This window comes from Notolabrus celidotus, chromosome 12 (assembly GCF_009762535.1).
Source record: "Notolabrus celidotus isolate fNotCel1 chromosome 12, fNotCel1.pri, whole genome shotgun sequence".
Lineage (NCBI taxonomy): Eukaryota > Metazoa > Chordata > Actinopteri > Labriformes > Labridae > Notolabrus > Notolabrus celidotus.
Window position 1 is genome coordinate 18,558,606 of NC_048283.1, and position 15,179 is coordinate 18,573,784.

Here is a 15,179-nt window from a genome sequence, read left to right on the forward strand (position 1 = left end):
ATCTTTACTTTTTTATTGTATTATTTTTTGGGGATACCTATTACTTTTACTCCACTACATTCAGAAGATAATTATTGTACTTTTTACTCCACTACATTTCTATCAGTGCTCTAGTTACTCATTACTTTTGCTTTGACATCAGATCATGAATTTCCTTCTCTTTTCTGAAACCTGATCCCTAAGACAGTAAACTGTGTTTGTGTAGTTCTGTTTGTCTCAGTGGTTTAGTCGTACCTGTATATCGTGCGTCTCCACGGTTGAACGTGGAGCAAACACAGAGCAGATTTCACTCAGATCAGGCAGTTCATTTAGATGTGGTAATGATGGCTTTAATTCTCTACTTGAGCACCCATGGCCATATCTTCAGCCCGTGTTAGAATGGAATAAATGAAGAATGATACGTATCTTTTGAAATGTTCTCCTTGTTTCCCACTCTGCTCAAATATACAAAAATTCATTGTCCAACCTGAGAAAGTGTGTTGAGCTACGTAACATTTGTTTCATTCTAGATGAACATTTCAAACTAAGTTGTCTGTGCTTGGAGTAACTTAGTTGCTGTTTTATTCTATGGTATACGATACGATACGATACGATGTACTTTATTGTGAAATTTGTCTTTGAAATCAGTGCTGCACATGTTACCTGCTTCTTCAAAGATCACCACAATGACACAAAAACACATAAATGAATAAGAAAAAAAAAAAAATAATAATACACATTCATACAACACACAGCATAACCTTAAAGAGAGATAGTTTTTAGAGATTTCAAGTAATGTTTTCCAAATAAACAGAAAGTAACTGAATGTACTCCTATGTATTCTTGACTGCACTTGTGTATTGTGAAAATACAAAGTTTTGAGATATTTTAAGAAGTACTTTGAATACTATAAGTATTTATAAAAGCAAGTACTCCAGTACTTTAAATCAAGTAATAATCTGACAGAGCACTTTTCACTTGTATTGGAGTAATATTTGACCTGGAGTATCTATACTTTGACTTCAGTAATGAAGATGTGCCCTTTGTCCACCACTGCTCACTTTCCAGGTCGACTCAGGTAAGTGTCATGAGAGCCCAGCACCATGACAACGCCACGGTGGGCGTGGTCTAATAGTTCGCTGAGCCGCTGAGAGCAGGGTGGTCTTCTTACGTTCAAGCAACCACTTCAATGAACTGCTTCTCTTGTATCAAGAGAACATTTCCTCTGAATATGTGACATGTGGTTAAAAGAGTTACACATGTCTGTAGATATGGACTCATCAGACGGACTGTCCCAGTTCACGTGATAAGGTAAGACGGTCAGGACTGCCACGTTAGCTGAATGTGTTAAGCTAGCTAGGACAGGTGACAGCTCTCTACTAGGATCACTAAATGTAATGAGCATGTATTGAATGTACGGGTTTTGTAGCCATGCGGTATAATAATAATATAGTGACGTGTAATAGATATCAAAGCGTAAGCGCAACGCTGGGTACAAAAGTCTCTCTTCATCGTTTATGAAGTATAACTGTTAGCTTAGCATACCTGTCAACAGGCGATATCTGTGACATCCATCTAACCTACCTGTATGAGTGAACTGAACAAACATGGAGACGCAGAAAGCTCGCATGATTTTAGATGAAAGACTACGCGAGGTTAAATTTACACCACTGTCTTGTGGATGGGATGTAGGTAGGGGGTCTGGAACTTCCTGGTTGTATTCTATGAATGGCTGCTACATGTGTACAGAGGTAAATCCGAAGATTGAATGCAACATACTGACGTTAGAGGGCAAATACACACCAAAACACCCTTTTCATTATTTACAATATAGTACATTGATTCGCACTTTGTGACTCAATTATAACTTATAAATAATTTGAAATAAAAAATGTCCAAAAGATAAGAAACACTTTTTTTTTTAAATGTACAACTCAAATATATTGGGCTGCTTTGTGCTTGTAAGCTCAGATCAAAGTGTGGTGTTCAGACAGGCTGTTTAACCCTCCTGTCATGTTACGTGTCAAATTGAATCTTTTAAAAGTCTATTTTAGGCAATATATGTCTTCCAAACCAGCTAAATGCAGCATCAAAATCTGGGCAGCATGTGACAGAAGAGGAGCCTTGTTAATTTATCTTCATCACTTCATAACAAATAAAAATTCAAAATGTAAAATAAAATAAACAAAAATCTATGTCATGTTAAACTATTGTATTTATATTTAGGGCTTTCCAATGTACATTAAAAAAGTTTTAACATTAATTTCAATGAAAAACGAGTGAGTTATCCTCATTGAACCATGATCTGTGAGAATTAAAGAACACCAATGGACTAAATCTTGATTTAAATGGTTAGTAATGGAGTTAAAAATTAGATCTAAAAAAATGTGTATTGGGAGTTTTTAGTGTTCTGACACTTTTGGATAATTGAATATGCCCCGGCTCAAATTGACACAGGAACATTATTGCTGTTCCAGAGAAACGAACGTAACAGGAGGGTTAATGCAGTTTCATTCTGCAGATGTTGACAGCTGGATTATAGTCTGTATACAACATGTTGTTCTCCTTGCCTCCTTAAAAGTCAGAATGATGTGTTGCATAATCTTGCACTAAGCTTTCCCGATCTTCCTTCTACATTTGACTGCTCTGCAGACATACCTGTTTGCCTCCTGTTTTTCCATGACGGCATGCATGGGCATGACTTTAACGTGTAAATAAAAGCCAGCTTGAGAACACACTGTGTAAATGTTTATGCAGATTACAAGAGCAGATCCATGTCATGACTTTGTGTTTTTTGTGTGTGTTGTGTGTGTCCTAGTGACTGTTGGAGACATTGAGACATTGCATTGGAATGAGCTGAGACCTAAGGACCCAGTGTCTTTCATCCTGATTGATGCATAGAAAAAGGGAAGAGGAATGGCCCTACAAGCGTCTCCATTTCCTAATGAGTTTGTTGCATGCCTTCATGCCGTGGGATGGGCTCTTATCCTGCCTTGTTTTTGGTCTCTTGATCAACTCATTGCTGTGTGCAAGTCAACCACCCTGGAGCAAACCCAGCGACAGGAGCAGGAATGCTACCTCCACCCACTCAAGGTCTTCTTTGGATTCATTCTCTTCTTCATTCTTTTTCTTGTTACAGCTCCCCTGGCCTTCCTTGGCTTTCTGCTGTGGGCACCACTGCAGGCCTGCCGCAGGCCCTTTTGTTACCACAGGGAGATACCCTCCACAGCAGAGAGAGAGACACACAGGGGCTTTGAGCTGGTAGGAAAGGCATCGTTTGGTTTTGCCACGGCCAACCTGTGTCTCTTGCCTGAAGGTCTTGCTCGTTTCAACAACTTGGGGAACACCCAGCACAGAGCAGCAACCATTGGTCAGCATATTGTGCAGGGTATATGCAGACCTCATATCCGCATTTTTATTGACTCCCCTAGCAGTTGTGGTACTCTAAGCCCTTCAAACAGCATACTTCCCACAGCTAACTCATCTACATATGGGTCTACAGATAGACAGGCACAGCCCCCTGTAGGTAGTTATTCAGACTCAGCTGAAGGACATGTTTCAATCCCAAAATCCAAAAGTAGTGACGGTGTGGTATGTGAACCCTGCGAAGATACACAACAGTCCTTCGCTGAGACACCGTCACACCTGTTTAATTCCAATCAGAACTCCAACCAGCAGGACAAGACAGGACACCGGAGTGCCCCTCGAGCTCTGCTCTCTCAGGGCCTCCGTCAGCAGGGCAATCCACCGTGGGAAGTCTCGACCTTGTTTCCAGCCAATGTGGACATCCTATGCCTTGAGGAGGTGTTTGATAAGAGGGCGGCAAAGAAGCTTACCGAAGTACTGAAACCAGTGTTTGGACACATCCTGTACGATGTTGGTGTTTACGCCTGCCAGCCACCATGCAGGTGTTCCTCTTTCAAGTTCTTCAACAGTGGCCTGTTCCTAGCAAGCAGGTTCCCTGTGCTCGAGGCCCAGTATCACTGGTTTCCCAACAGCCTAGGGGAAGATGCACTAGCTGCAAAGGGCCTCCTTTCTGTTAAGGTAAGTTGCTTAATGTCTTGAGTGGAGTTGCCTTCAAATGTACTTTTTCTGTTGATTAGATTGTTTAAATCATTATTTATTTATATAAATAATTTACGCTTTGACCATATTGTGAAAAATAAAACAGTATTTGTTAATGTTCTTGAAATTCTTAGGTCCTCATTGGAAAGAATCAGAAACAGAAGAAAGTGGTTGGCTATTTTAACTGCACACATCTTCATGCACCAGAAGGCAAGTCACATTTTCTTGGTCTTCTCAAAGTCTCTCAGATTTTCCCAGCGTTCCTTAAGACAACAGAGATTATGAAGGTCTGTTACAGCTTGTGGAATCTTGATTAATATCCTCTATTATAATCATGCATTTTCCTTAAATATAATCATGTTTTTCTTATTATGCTCATGTATTCTTCTTTTAACAATTATATTCATATGTTTTCCATTTTATATGTTTTATTGAAGAAACCAGCAAATAGTAAGGCATAAGGCCAGAGATCTGTGCAGATCTCTGAATAAAGGTGAGACTGAGGTCAGAGCCCCAGTTTCTGCAAGTTCAATGTAGGTTCAGCTCAGAGGTGGTAAATTCATCGATTTATAAGTTGTTTTACAAAGACCGAGAACCAACCCTAGCCTCATATTGCAGTTGAATGTAAGCGAAGGGGATTTTTTGGTAACTATGGCAAACGCTTTGTGTTAGATAAAAGAGCCGACGTACGCTTTTAAGAATTGTTGATATGTGCTTTTGATAACCACAAATGTCGTAAGATGAATACGATATGTGCAAGACGCGTGCTTTTTGTAAACCACTAGACTGAGGAAATGTCTCTGTTGTTTCCAGGGTACGATGTTCACCTGACAAGACCCTTTGCTCACCCTTGATTGCAACTCACCCACACCTGTTACCCCCCCTCCTTTCTCCCTCTCCCTTTGTTCTTCCTTACGTATGAACAACTGTATTAAGGTCACACATACACATGTTTCCCCCCTCCCTTTTTCCTCCCTTATGTTTGAAGAACTATAAAGTATTGAGCATCTCTGTCATTTAGCGGAGAAATTCAGATGCTCTTTAGTATGCTGTAACTTCTCTCTCATGCTGCATGTATAAACTTTGTGTGTAAACTTTGATACTGAATTCGAAGCCTCATTTCTGATCACTGCTCCGCTGGACGCTGGCCAGGGTCACGCCACCACAAGCTGGTCTGTTATTGTGTTTCTTTTTTCTGATTCAGGTGAAGGAGAAGTTCGCTGTGAGCAGTTAAACATGGTAACAAAGTGGATCGGGGATTTTCAAGCAGTTAACGGACGACCCGATGAGGAGGTCGCTTTCGATGTGCTGTGTGGAGATTTGAACTTTGATAACTGCTCACCAGGTATGTTTCTGACAAATTTCAAGTTTTTTAAATATATGCAAAATATGATTGAATATTTCATCACATTATCAGTGACTTGTACATGAGCATCTTAATCAAATGTTGGTTTTGCTTTTGTAGATGACACTCTGGAGCAGAATCACTGTTTGTTTGAGGACTACAGAGACCCGTGCAGGGCAGGACCTGGAAAAGAGAAGCCCTGGGTCATAGGTGCATACTATTTTTAACTATTTCCTCACACTATACTGCACACATGTTGGACAAATGTTGAAGCTCATACAGTATTTATATCTGTTAACCTCTGAAGGTACTCTGCTGGAGCAGCCAACACTCTATGAGGATGATATAAGTACCCCAGAAAAACTGCAAAGGTATACTGAATTCCACCTTCAACATCCCTGAATTCATCAGTGATGTTGTTTTTTCTGAAAATGATCTTCTATGTCAAGTTGATGTTGAGATCCATTCTGTCTTCTCTGTGTAGAACTCTGGAGAGCGAGGAGCTGAGAAAGCAGTATATCTCCCCTCCTGTTCCTGCATATGGCCGTCCTTTGGTTTATCCTGAGGCTGACCAGCCGTGGATCGGACGTCGGATTGACTACATTCTGTACCGTGAGAGCTCCATCTCAAAGCGCTGTAAAACAGTACGTGTTACTCTCTCCTCTTCTTAGCTTTCTCCTTTTTTATTTCTCCTTCTACATCTTTAAAATTACACGTTTCTTTAAGACAATCAGTTCTAAGTAGATGTGGTGTAACCATAATTGTTGCAGCACCCTGACTCAAGACTGACTCAAGCCCTGATTTTCAGGATTTGTGACTTGACTTGGACTAGAGCACTGATGACTTGGACTCTGTATTAGGACTTTGAATATGGAGCCGGACTAAACATAATTTATTGTTAGAGACTGTTTTGGTTTGTTTATTGGTAATAGGAATGAATACTTTATCAGTTTTCAGCAAGGACTGGCATGTGTATTTTCACCAGCATAGATGTGACAAATGTGTGTTTTGCTCTTAAAACATTTTTGAGTAATACGAGAAATAGCAATGAAATGTGGTGAAATCAGGAGGAAAAAGAAGGGGACAAACTTAAACTTTAACAGACATCTGTCCAGGCATAACCAGAAATGTAAGAGAGATGCTAAAGTTAGTTAGCTACTTACACTGTGTATCATGTTGGTGTTAGCAAGCTCACAGTTAGTTTAGCATCTAAAGGGACTCAACCACTGGGTCAAAGATGTTTAGTTAGTCAAAATTCAGATTTTGAAACAATGACCGGTCTCCCTAGTAAGAGAGGCACGATGCACTTTTACCTACAACACGCAGAACTGTTGGAATCTCCAGACATGCCGACAGGATTAGTCAGAATTAATATGTGAAATGGGTTCTCCACACATCTAAAAGGTCCCACGTAGTCAGTCTAGGTTCGTACAGTGAATAGTTTGGAGTGAGATCACACTCTTGGTCATGATAAATCATCTCACAATAAGGACTCCACACAGACTCAGAAGTAGGTAATGGAGATTTGACTTGGACTCGAGTCGTATTCTTCTCTGGTGACTCAAACTCTCCTCAGACTTGAACACTGTGGATTCGAGACTTGACTCAGACCTGATGTTTGGTGTCTAGTCTACAACACTTCTTACCTCACAAGTCATTCTGAATAGATTAGCATAACGCATCTGTTTAACTTTCACACTGTTTTTTTCAATGCAGGAAATCGAAGAGGTAACCTTCATTACGCAGCTGGCCGGTCTTACGGACCATATTCCTGTGGGCTTGAGACTGAATGTATCTATGGACACAGACAATGCTGATGAATGAGAGCTATAATGAACACAGAATCATAAAGGGAACGACATGTAAAAAAAATATAAATTGCTCTGATCTATTTTGGCACAAGAAAAGTTTTTCTTTAACATACTTGAGTTTGTGATTTCAGTGACAATGAACAGAACAATGAGATGATACCTCAAGCAAAGTTTATTCAAATGTTATAATGTTTACAATTTTATACATAGAGGTGTGTTTTTGACAGAGTTATTGATTTTGTAACACAATATATTTGTAGGATTTTTTCATTCAGAATTATTTCCTACAGAAATAAAATTTTAAAGAGTTAATTTTACACCATGTCTCTTGCTTTTGTATGTATCATCATTCATACATTTTATAGTTTGATAATGCTGGGCTAACAGTAACATGAAAACCTTTGATACATCAAAGTTGACAGCCATGATCATGTTCCAGTCACAGTCTGGTAGGTGAGATTGTTAAAGACATTGTCATCATATTTTTAATTAAAAACTAAGTATTTAATTTAAGATTCGGTATTCTAAGTATGATAAGGAGTCAATTTCATGGTTATTTAATCATTTAGTCAATTCACCATTTTTATTATTGAATTCTATTAAAGGCTTTTTTCTTTTACTGAAAGTAGTTTAAATATGTCATGCATTTAGTTAAAAGAGTGTGTGTTTACATCTTCTGAGAAAGTTGGTCGTCATCATTTGTGCGTATGCATGGTCTGAGGAAGTTCTATTTTTGTTTGCAGTGTAAGAATAAATTCAAGTAAGAATATATTGATGAATCCCAGATTTGTGTTTCAAACGTTCGTATGCACGGTTTAAGCACATATTCGTGCTTACGCACTGTTAGTGAATGAGGCACATTGCCTTTTTGACAGGGCAATAAAAGCAGGATGAGCAAGTGTTGTCAGAATCAAATGTAGTTAGTAAGATTTAAAGTAAAATTGACTTAGTTGAGATTGTGTAAAAGTGGATAAGGGGGTTATTGAAAAGATACTATTTCAGATTGTTAGCTGCATCACCAGGTTAAGCCAGGGTGTAATACTATATTATTTATATTAATGTATTAATAATTATTATAATTAATGTATTATACATTTTGTATGTTTTGTTTTTTTTAACAATATGTTTATTGAGTTTTTAACCATTTCAAAAGACACACAAATACAATTAAAGAAATTCTAAGGAAAAAATAAATAAAAATTATATATACACTACCGGTCAAAAGTTTTAGAATACCCTAATTTTTTATCAAACATTTTCCAAGTTTTTATTGAAAATTATGTAGCTCAAAGTCATATTGTGCTCTGAAATGAAAACATCGAACAAATAAACAATTTAATTTCAAAAATAAATAATGGAATCAATTCAATAACAAAATGTAGTCTAAACTTTTGACTCATCGAGGTAGCCACCTTTGGCACCTTTTTCTGGCCATTTATTAAGCAACACATTACTTTCTGGAGTACAAGACTGTTCAAATATTGCTCATGAAAGTATAGTACCACAGTGTGTTCCAACACTACTTTTATGCAGACAAAGGGGGTTGTAAATAATCAAGGACAGTTGGGACACCTGTAAGAATCGGTAGTACCAACTTTCAAGGCTTGACTCACCTCAATTGCTGCAAAACAGCAACCCATTTCTTGTTCCTTGAGAAAGGCCTTTTCGTATAATTCTTAAACCAACTTTCTTTTTTCAGTTTGGGGTAATCTTACCCTTTCTTTTTTTTTACGTCTGTCAGTTCACCACTTACTTTTTTACCATTTAAAGCTATTCAATGGACGTGAACTGCTTGGATTTCAATAAAAAAGTGGAAAAATTGAGGTGTTCTAAAACTTTTGACCGGTAGTGTACATACACATGCACATATATAAAATATATAAAAACAAACAAACAACCAAAAAACCTTAATTACAAAATGTTACAACATTATTGTTATCTGTATTAACTAAAGATAACCAAAGGGAGTACATTGCCATAGATGATTATTTATCACAAATATTCTGTCCGAAAACAGTTTCTACAAAAACTTTTGTTTGTATTTATAATTATTTCTTTAATTAATATTATTTATAGTCTGTTTATTACCAGGGAAATCTTAAAAAACTCGGATTTACAGGTCAACCGTTTGGAGCCTATAGGGTGCGCACTTGAGTGATTGTAGGATATAAAACCAACGAAGAAGCTTGGCGAACCAATCACAAGCCAAGGACGAAATACACTTCCGGTATCAGTTCGACTTGTGTATTCGGTGATATTTCTACGTTATAAAAGTTAAAATTATGAGTATTCTTCATCGCTCCAAGAAGCTGCTTGTATCGGCATTGAAAAGTAACGTGTTGCTGGAGCACACCGGGGTTTGTTCAAGCTTCAGTTCGGCCTCCAAAGCTCGTTGTTATAGTCTGTGTCTCCCTCGACGTTTTACACCATATGTGTCCTCCTCATGTCAGTATTGGCATCATCATTTAGACACCAACAGATTATATTCAGAGGTGTGGAGTGAAAATAGTTCAAGTATCAGTACCGATCTGTTACAAGAGGAGTCACCTATGATAGAAAGTGACCACAGAGACCTGAGACAAAGTAAGTAACTCTTAATTATATGATTAGTAGGTTAATTAAACAAAATGCAGATTACATTGAGGGAGTTTTATTAATTTCGTGTATTTTTTTTTAAAGGAACATTGTATAGTTCCAGTTTGTCAAATGCAACTAAGTTTCTTTTCATTGTGTTACACTTTTAATTGAATTAGGGGTGGAAAAAAGATTAAAAATTTCAGTCCTAATTTACAGAAATTAACCGATTTAATACTTCTTATACAAGAAAAACAGCAATTCCTCACATTTGAGAAGAGGAGAATTGAGAATGCTCTACACTTACAGATTACTTCCACAATTTCTGTGAAGTTGCTTGAGTCACTGGGTATTCATTTCAGATCTAGGCTTTGTGGAATGAATGGTCATTGCTATAAATTGAATGATAATGTATTAATTAGGAAAGTAATGATCAATCAATGGATAATGAAATGTGTGTTATAGTTTAAGCTTCTATAATGAAAGAGAGCACTCACCCTGCATTCCTTATTTTTAGTAATATTATTTCTGTGCTTAGCATAAATAGCATTTCAATAGCTACCATGCAGTGAAACAATAAAAGAGCTAAATATATGTCTTGAATGATATTCTTCAAAACGTGTCACTCTCTTCCTCCAGAATCTCCTGAGTCCTTCACTCTTGATGTGCTGGTGTCCCTGCTTCGTCAGGAAAATGCAGTGGACATCTGCGTGGTGAAAGTACCAGAACAGATCAAATACACAGAGTACTTTATTGTTGTCAGCGGTTTGTCACAGAGACACCTCCATGCGATGGCACTTTATGCTATCAAAGTGGTAATTCTTTATTTTATCTTCCTGTACTTCTTTAAAACTGACATGTACAATGAGTTTCTGCACACTGATGCTAAATATGATATTTAAATATTCCTGCAGTACAAGTTTCTGAAGAAAGAAGGGGAGCCAAATGTCAAAATAGAAGGAAAGAATGCAGAAGACTGGATGTGTATTGACTTTGGTATGTAAACATTACAGACATTAGAAGATATTTCTAATGTCTCAGTTAAACAGTTTATGGAGACTGATAGTTTTAGTTGAGCTGCTAGTTCATTCACTTTCTTGCTCCTGTGTGTCTTAGGGAACATGGTTTGTCACTTCATGCTACCTGAGACCAGGGAAGTGTTCGAGTTGGAGAAACTCTGGACTCTCCGCAACTATGATGAGCAGCTGATGAGCATCCCCGCAGAGACACTACCAGAGGACTTCATTTATGAGGCTGAAGTCACTAAGTGACAGCACAGGACAAATCACCTCTGTATTTAAATACTTAATTACACCTTTATAACGGATATATGGATTCATCCTTTGCTAACCCTCTGAGGGAAATGAATAAGATGAATCATCTCTGGACAAAAACATTAGATTCTGGGAAAGGAGTTCAGAAGAGGATGCAGGAGCAGCAATAGAAAATACCATAATTAAAGTTTGATGGTATTTGATTCTGCTAAAGAAAACATGCATGTTTTATTTTGATGGTTACAAATAAATTGTTTTTATATAATTGTAGTTTTTGGAGTATTATTAAACCGATATTAATTGACTGTGTGAAAGTGTTTTAACCAGTGGTGGACAAAATACACAGTTTTATTACTTAAATCAAAGTATAGATACTCCTGGTCAAATACTACTCCAATACAAGTGAACATTGCTCTTTCAGATTATTATTTGAGTTAAAGTACTGGAGTACTTGCTTTTAAAAATACTAAAGTATTCAAAGTACTCCTTAAATAATCTCAAAATGTTGTATTTTCACAATACATAAATGCAGTCAAGAATACATAGGAGTACATTCAGTTACATCATGTTTATCTAGAAACCATTACTTGAAATCTCTAAAAACTATACCATGGAATAAAAACAGAAACTAATTTACTCCAAGCACAGACACCTTAGTTTGAAATGTTCATCTGGAATTAAACAAATGTAACTTAGCTCAACACGCTTTCTCAGATTGGACAGTGAATTTTTGTATGTTTGGGCAGAGTGGGAAACAGGGAGAACATTTCAAACGATACGTATCATTCTTCATTTCAAAAACCTCTAACACGGGCTGAAGATATGGACATGGGTGCTCAGGTGGAGAATTATAGCCATCATTACCACCTCTAAATGAACTGCCTGATCTGAGTGAAATCTGCTCTGTGTTTGCTCCACGTTCAACCGTGGAGACGCACGATATACAGGCACGGTTAAACAACTGAGACAGACGACTACACAAACACGTTACTGTCTTAGGGATCAGATTTAAGAAAAGAGAAGGAAATTCATGAGCTGACTTCAAAGCAAAAGTAATGAGTAACTAGAGCACTGATAGAAATGTAGTGGGGTAAAAAGTACAATAATTGTCTTCCGAATGTAGTGGAGTAAAAGTAATACGTTTCCCCAAAAATAATACTCAAGTAAAGTACAGATACTCAAAAAATGTACTTAAGTACTGTACTCAAGTAAATTTACTTTGTTACTGTCCACCACTGGTTTTAACTCAGCCACATACTTTGATGAACTTCAGATCATAGACATGGACATGGAAATATGCTCAGCATTAACATGTTAACTAAAGTATGTGACGTCTACCTGTTCAACATTTGTACCAACCAGCAGCCAAGTGAGTATTCCAACAGGAATTGTTCTTTCAAAATTGAAGTGATTTAAAAAAAAATTGCCATAACAGTCATGGCAATGACTGGTCCTACTTCCCTGTTCTTTCTGTTTTATCTTTTCTTTTTTTTTTTTACATTTAAATTTATTTTTTTTTATATATTTTTTGTCACTTCATTTTTTTTTTTATAAATCTTTTTATTAGGGACACAATCAGAGCAAAATACAGTGATGTCAATACAAAATATACATTGTCCGTCTTTTTTTCCCTAACAAAACAATGAATATTGTCTCTGCATTCAAAGAAAACTATAAAAAAAAAAAAAAATTATCTTTTAATAATTTATTTTCCTCACCTTCCACCCAAGATTTACATTGAGAGCAATGCATTTTCCAAAAGCAAGATTTTAGACCTTATTTTCCCAAAGAAAAGATGACATGGGGTCATCCAAACAGACCACTTCACTTAATGCTTTCAAAATAAAAATCAAACAAGTGAATTGCTCCCTCCAGATTGGCAAGTTGTTCGTCAAAGTGTTGGGTGTGAGATGAATTCACTCTGCACTTATGTGTGCTAAAAGATTGTTTCGTGAATTGGTAACACACGTGGGTGTTCTGCACTTTGGCAACTCGGAGAGCTGCAACAGTCTGTGGAGTCTTTGGTAGAAAACCAACATCTAAGACACCACGCCATGTTACTCCCAGGCAAACACTGTATATTTTGATTATGGTATGAAACTTGTCAACATTTTTAGATTTATGTCATGAAAAACATTTTATTCTTTGAAGATTAAATCATTAAAAAACAGATTTTTGTTGAGATTTAGAGCCTCAGGTAGCTCAGGTAAAACAATAATGCATAAGTACACACAATATACTCTCATAACTCTTAGCAAGTTACCACTCCGTTTCATTGTCTTGATGCAAGTCCAGCTGGATGAGAACATTAGCTAAATGTGAAAATGTAATGAAGCAGACAGGAGAAGCCTACATGGAGCCTGGGAGTACTTCATATTTTCTCTTTGTGATTGTTCTGTTTTTACTCTCTGAAACTGTCTGAAAATAAATGACTCATACTTATTAGATAATCGTGAGTTTGAACAACTACACATAAGAGAATTTCTGGCGTTTCACCCTCTAAATGTCACTATGTTGACTTAAAATTGCTGTTTATTCTAAAATATTAATAAATTGGACAAAGACCGTTAACCTAATAGCACCTATCGTCGGCTAGGGATATTGGTGAAGGTGATTGCACGAACCTAATAGAGTAATAAATCCAATCTGTTTCTGAATCTTTGTTTCTTTTGTGTCACAAAGTGTGTTAAACCGACTGCTTTCCAGTGGAATATAAAATGACTGCTGAGGGGAACAAGAGGAAGATATAAGTTCCGTGTTTGATTCCAATGTTGCCACGATGGCTTATGATCTCATTAGCTGCTCATCCATTTCACCTACTGTGGTGTAGCCTTTTAACGTTGATGGTGCCAATACACTCAGTAGTGTTCAGAAAATAGAGCATCTTGAAACAGCCTCTGTGTAATAAGCCATTACGTATCGTATTTGCAGCATCAAACAGGAGAAAAAGAAGGGAGTATTTCATTTTGTTTAGCTTCAGTGGGAGTCCTGCAGGTGGGTCAGCACTTGACTGCAGACCTTGTTTCTCTCTCAGTGGAGGGTGCTTATGACAAGTATTACCAGAGAGCCTGTCAACATTATCAGACATGGCACTTTAAGGACTCTCTGTGCTCTATACACCTGGCCCTAATTTGTCAGCAGGGTACTGTCCAGGATCATGTGACTAATTATTCAAATTGGGCATGTATTATCAACCATTACCAATACAGCACAGTAGGTATGTCAGAAATGCAGGTGATGTTTGGTTCTTTGTTAACCCTCCTGTTATGTTGTGGGTCGAATTGACCCTTTTTAAAGTCTATTTTAGGCAGTATATGCTTTCCAAACCAGCTAAATGCAGCATACAAATCTGGGAAGAATGTGACAGAAGAGGTGTCGTATTAATTTATCAACATCACTTCATAAAAAAACAAAATATTCAACATTTAAAATGAAATAAACAAAAATCTATGTCATGTAAAACTATTGTATTTATAATATGGGCTTTCCAATGTATATTAAAAAAAGTTTTAACATGAATTTTAATGAAAATCGAGTGAGTTATCCTCATTGAAGCATGATCTGTGAGAATTAAAGAACACCAATGGACTAAATCTTGATTTAAATGGTTAGTAATGGAGTTAAAAATTTGATTTAAAAAAATGCATATTGGGATTTTTTGGGGTTTTGACACTTTTGGATAATTGAATATGCACCGGGTCAAATTGACCCAGGAACATTATTGCTGTTCCAGAGAAACGAACATAACAAAAGGGTTAAGTAAAATACCAGTGAATGTAAAAAAGGAAAGGATGTCAGTTTTGATACAATGTTCCTGGAAATGATACTTTGATTGATCTGTCTGTTGAAATTGTTACCATAATATGTAAACATGCTGAATTTGTTGGATGGATTTCAGTGTCTGGTGTTAAAGTTTCTGGATTGTGTGTACTTTGCCTGCAAAGGCTGTGCTGTCAGTGTGGAGTAGAGTTCCTATCAGACTGTCACAGGAAACAACAGCACTAATCTACTGTCAAATTTCAGAACAGAGTGCTCTTCAAAGAAAATAGATGCCATTAAAGTCATTTTACCATTCAGAGGCTGAAAGCTTTCTGTGCCCTCTATCAACTGGAATTGAAAATGTGTAGGTTT

At 37.0% G+C, this 15,179-nt stretch overlaps 2 protein-coding genes across 2 annotated transcripts; both read left to right on the forward strand.

The window, feature by feature from the left end:
• Positions 1–1,096: 1,096 nt before the first annotated feature.
• Positions 1,097–7,517, forward strand: smpd5 (sphingomyelin phosphodiesterase 5). Its single transcript, XM_034698341.1, has 8 exons — positions 1,097–1,290; positions 2,798–4,023; positions 4,179–4,254; positions 5,249–5,389; positions 5,510–5,599; positions 5,697–5,760; positions 5,874–6,033; positions 7,106–7,517. The coding sequence occupies exons 2-8, from the start codon at positions 2,896–2,898 to the stop codon at positions 7,211–7,213; spliced, it is 1,767 nt and encodes a 588-aa protein (XP_034554232.1). The 5' UTR covers positions 1,097–1,290; positions 2,798–2,895; the 3' UTR covers positions 7,214–7,517.
• Positions 7,518–9,386: 1,869 nt separating this feature from the next.
• malsu1 (mitochondrial assembly of ribosomal large subunit 1) lies at positions 9,387–11,318 on the forward strand. The gene is made up of 4 exons (XM_034697744.1): positions 9,387–9,783; positions 10,414–10,589; positions 10,689–10,770; positions 10,891–11,318. Exons 1-4 carry the CDS (start codon positions 9,483–9,485, stop codon positions 11,043–11,045), a joined length of 714 nt encoding a protein of 237 aa, XP_034553635.1. The 5' UTR covers positions 9,387–9,482; the 3' UTR covers positions 11,046–11,318.
• The last annotated feature ends 3,861 nt before the right edge of the window (positions 11,319–15,179 follow it).

Coding starts and splice junctions, on each gene's coding strand:
- malsu1 (XM_034697744.1), top strand. CDS start 9,483: ATGAGTATTCTTCATCGCTCCAAGAAGCTGCTTGTATCGGCATTGAAA. Junction 9,784..10,413: donor CCACAGAGACCTGAGACAAA/GTAAGTAACTCT, acceptor CTCTTCCTCCAG/AATCTCCTGAGTCCTTCACT. Junction 10,590..10,688: donor CACTTTATGCTATCAAAGTG/GTAATTCTTTAT, acceptor ATATTCCTGCAG/TACAAGTTTCTGAAGAAAGA.
- smpd5 (XM_034698341.1), top strand. CDS start 2,896: ATGGCCCTACAAGCGTCTCCATTTCCTAATGAGTTTGTTGCATGCCTT. Junction 4,024..4,178: donor AGGGCCTCCTTTCTGTTAAG/GTAAGTTGCTTA, acceptor TGAAATTCTTAG/GTCCTCATTGGAAAGAATCA. Junction 5,600..5,696: donor AGAGAAGCCCTGGGTCATAG/GTGCATACTATT, acceptor TAACCTCTGAAG/GTACTCTGCTGGAGCAGCCA.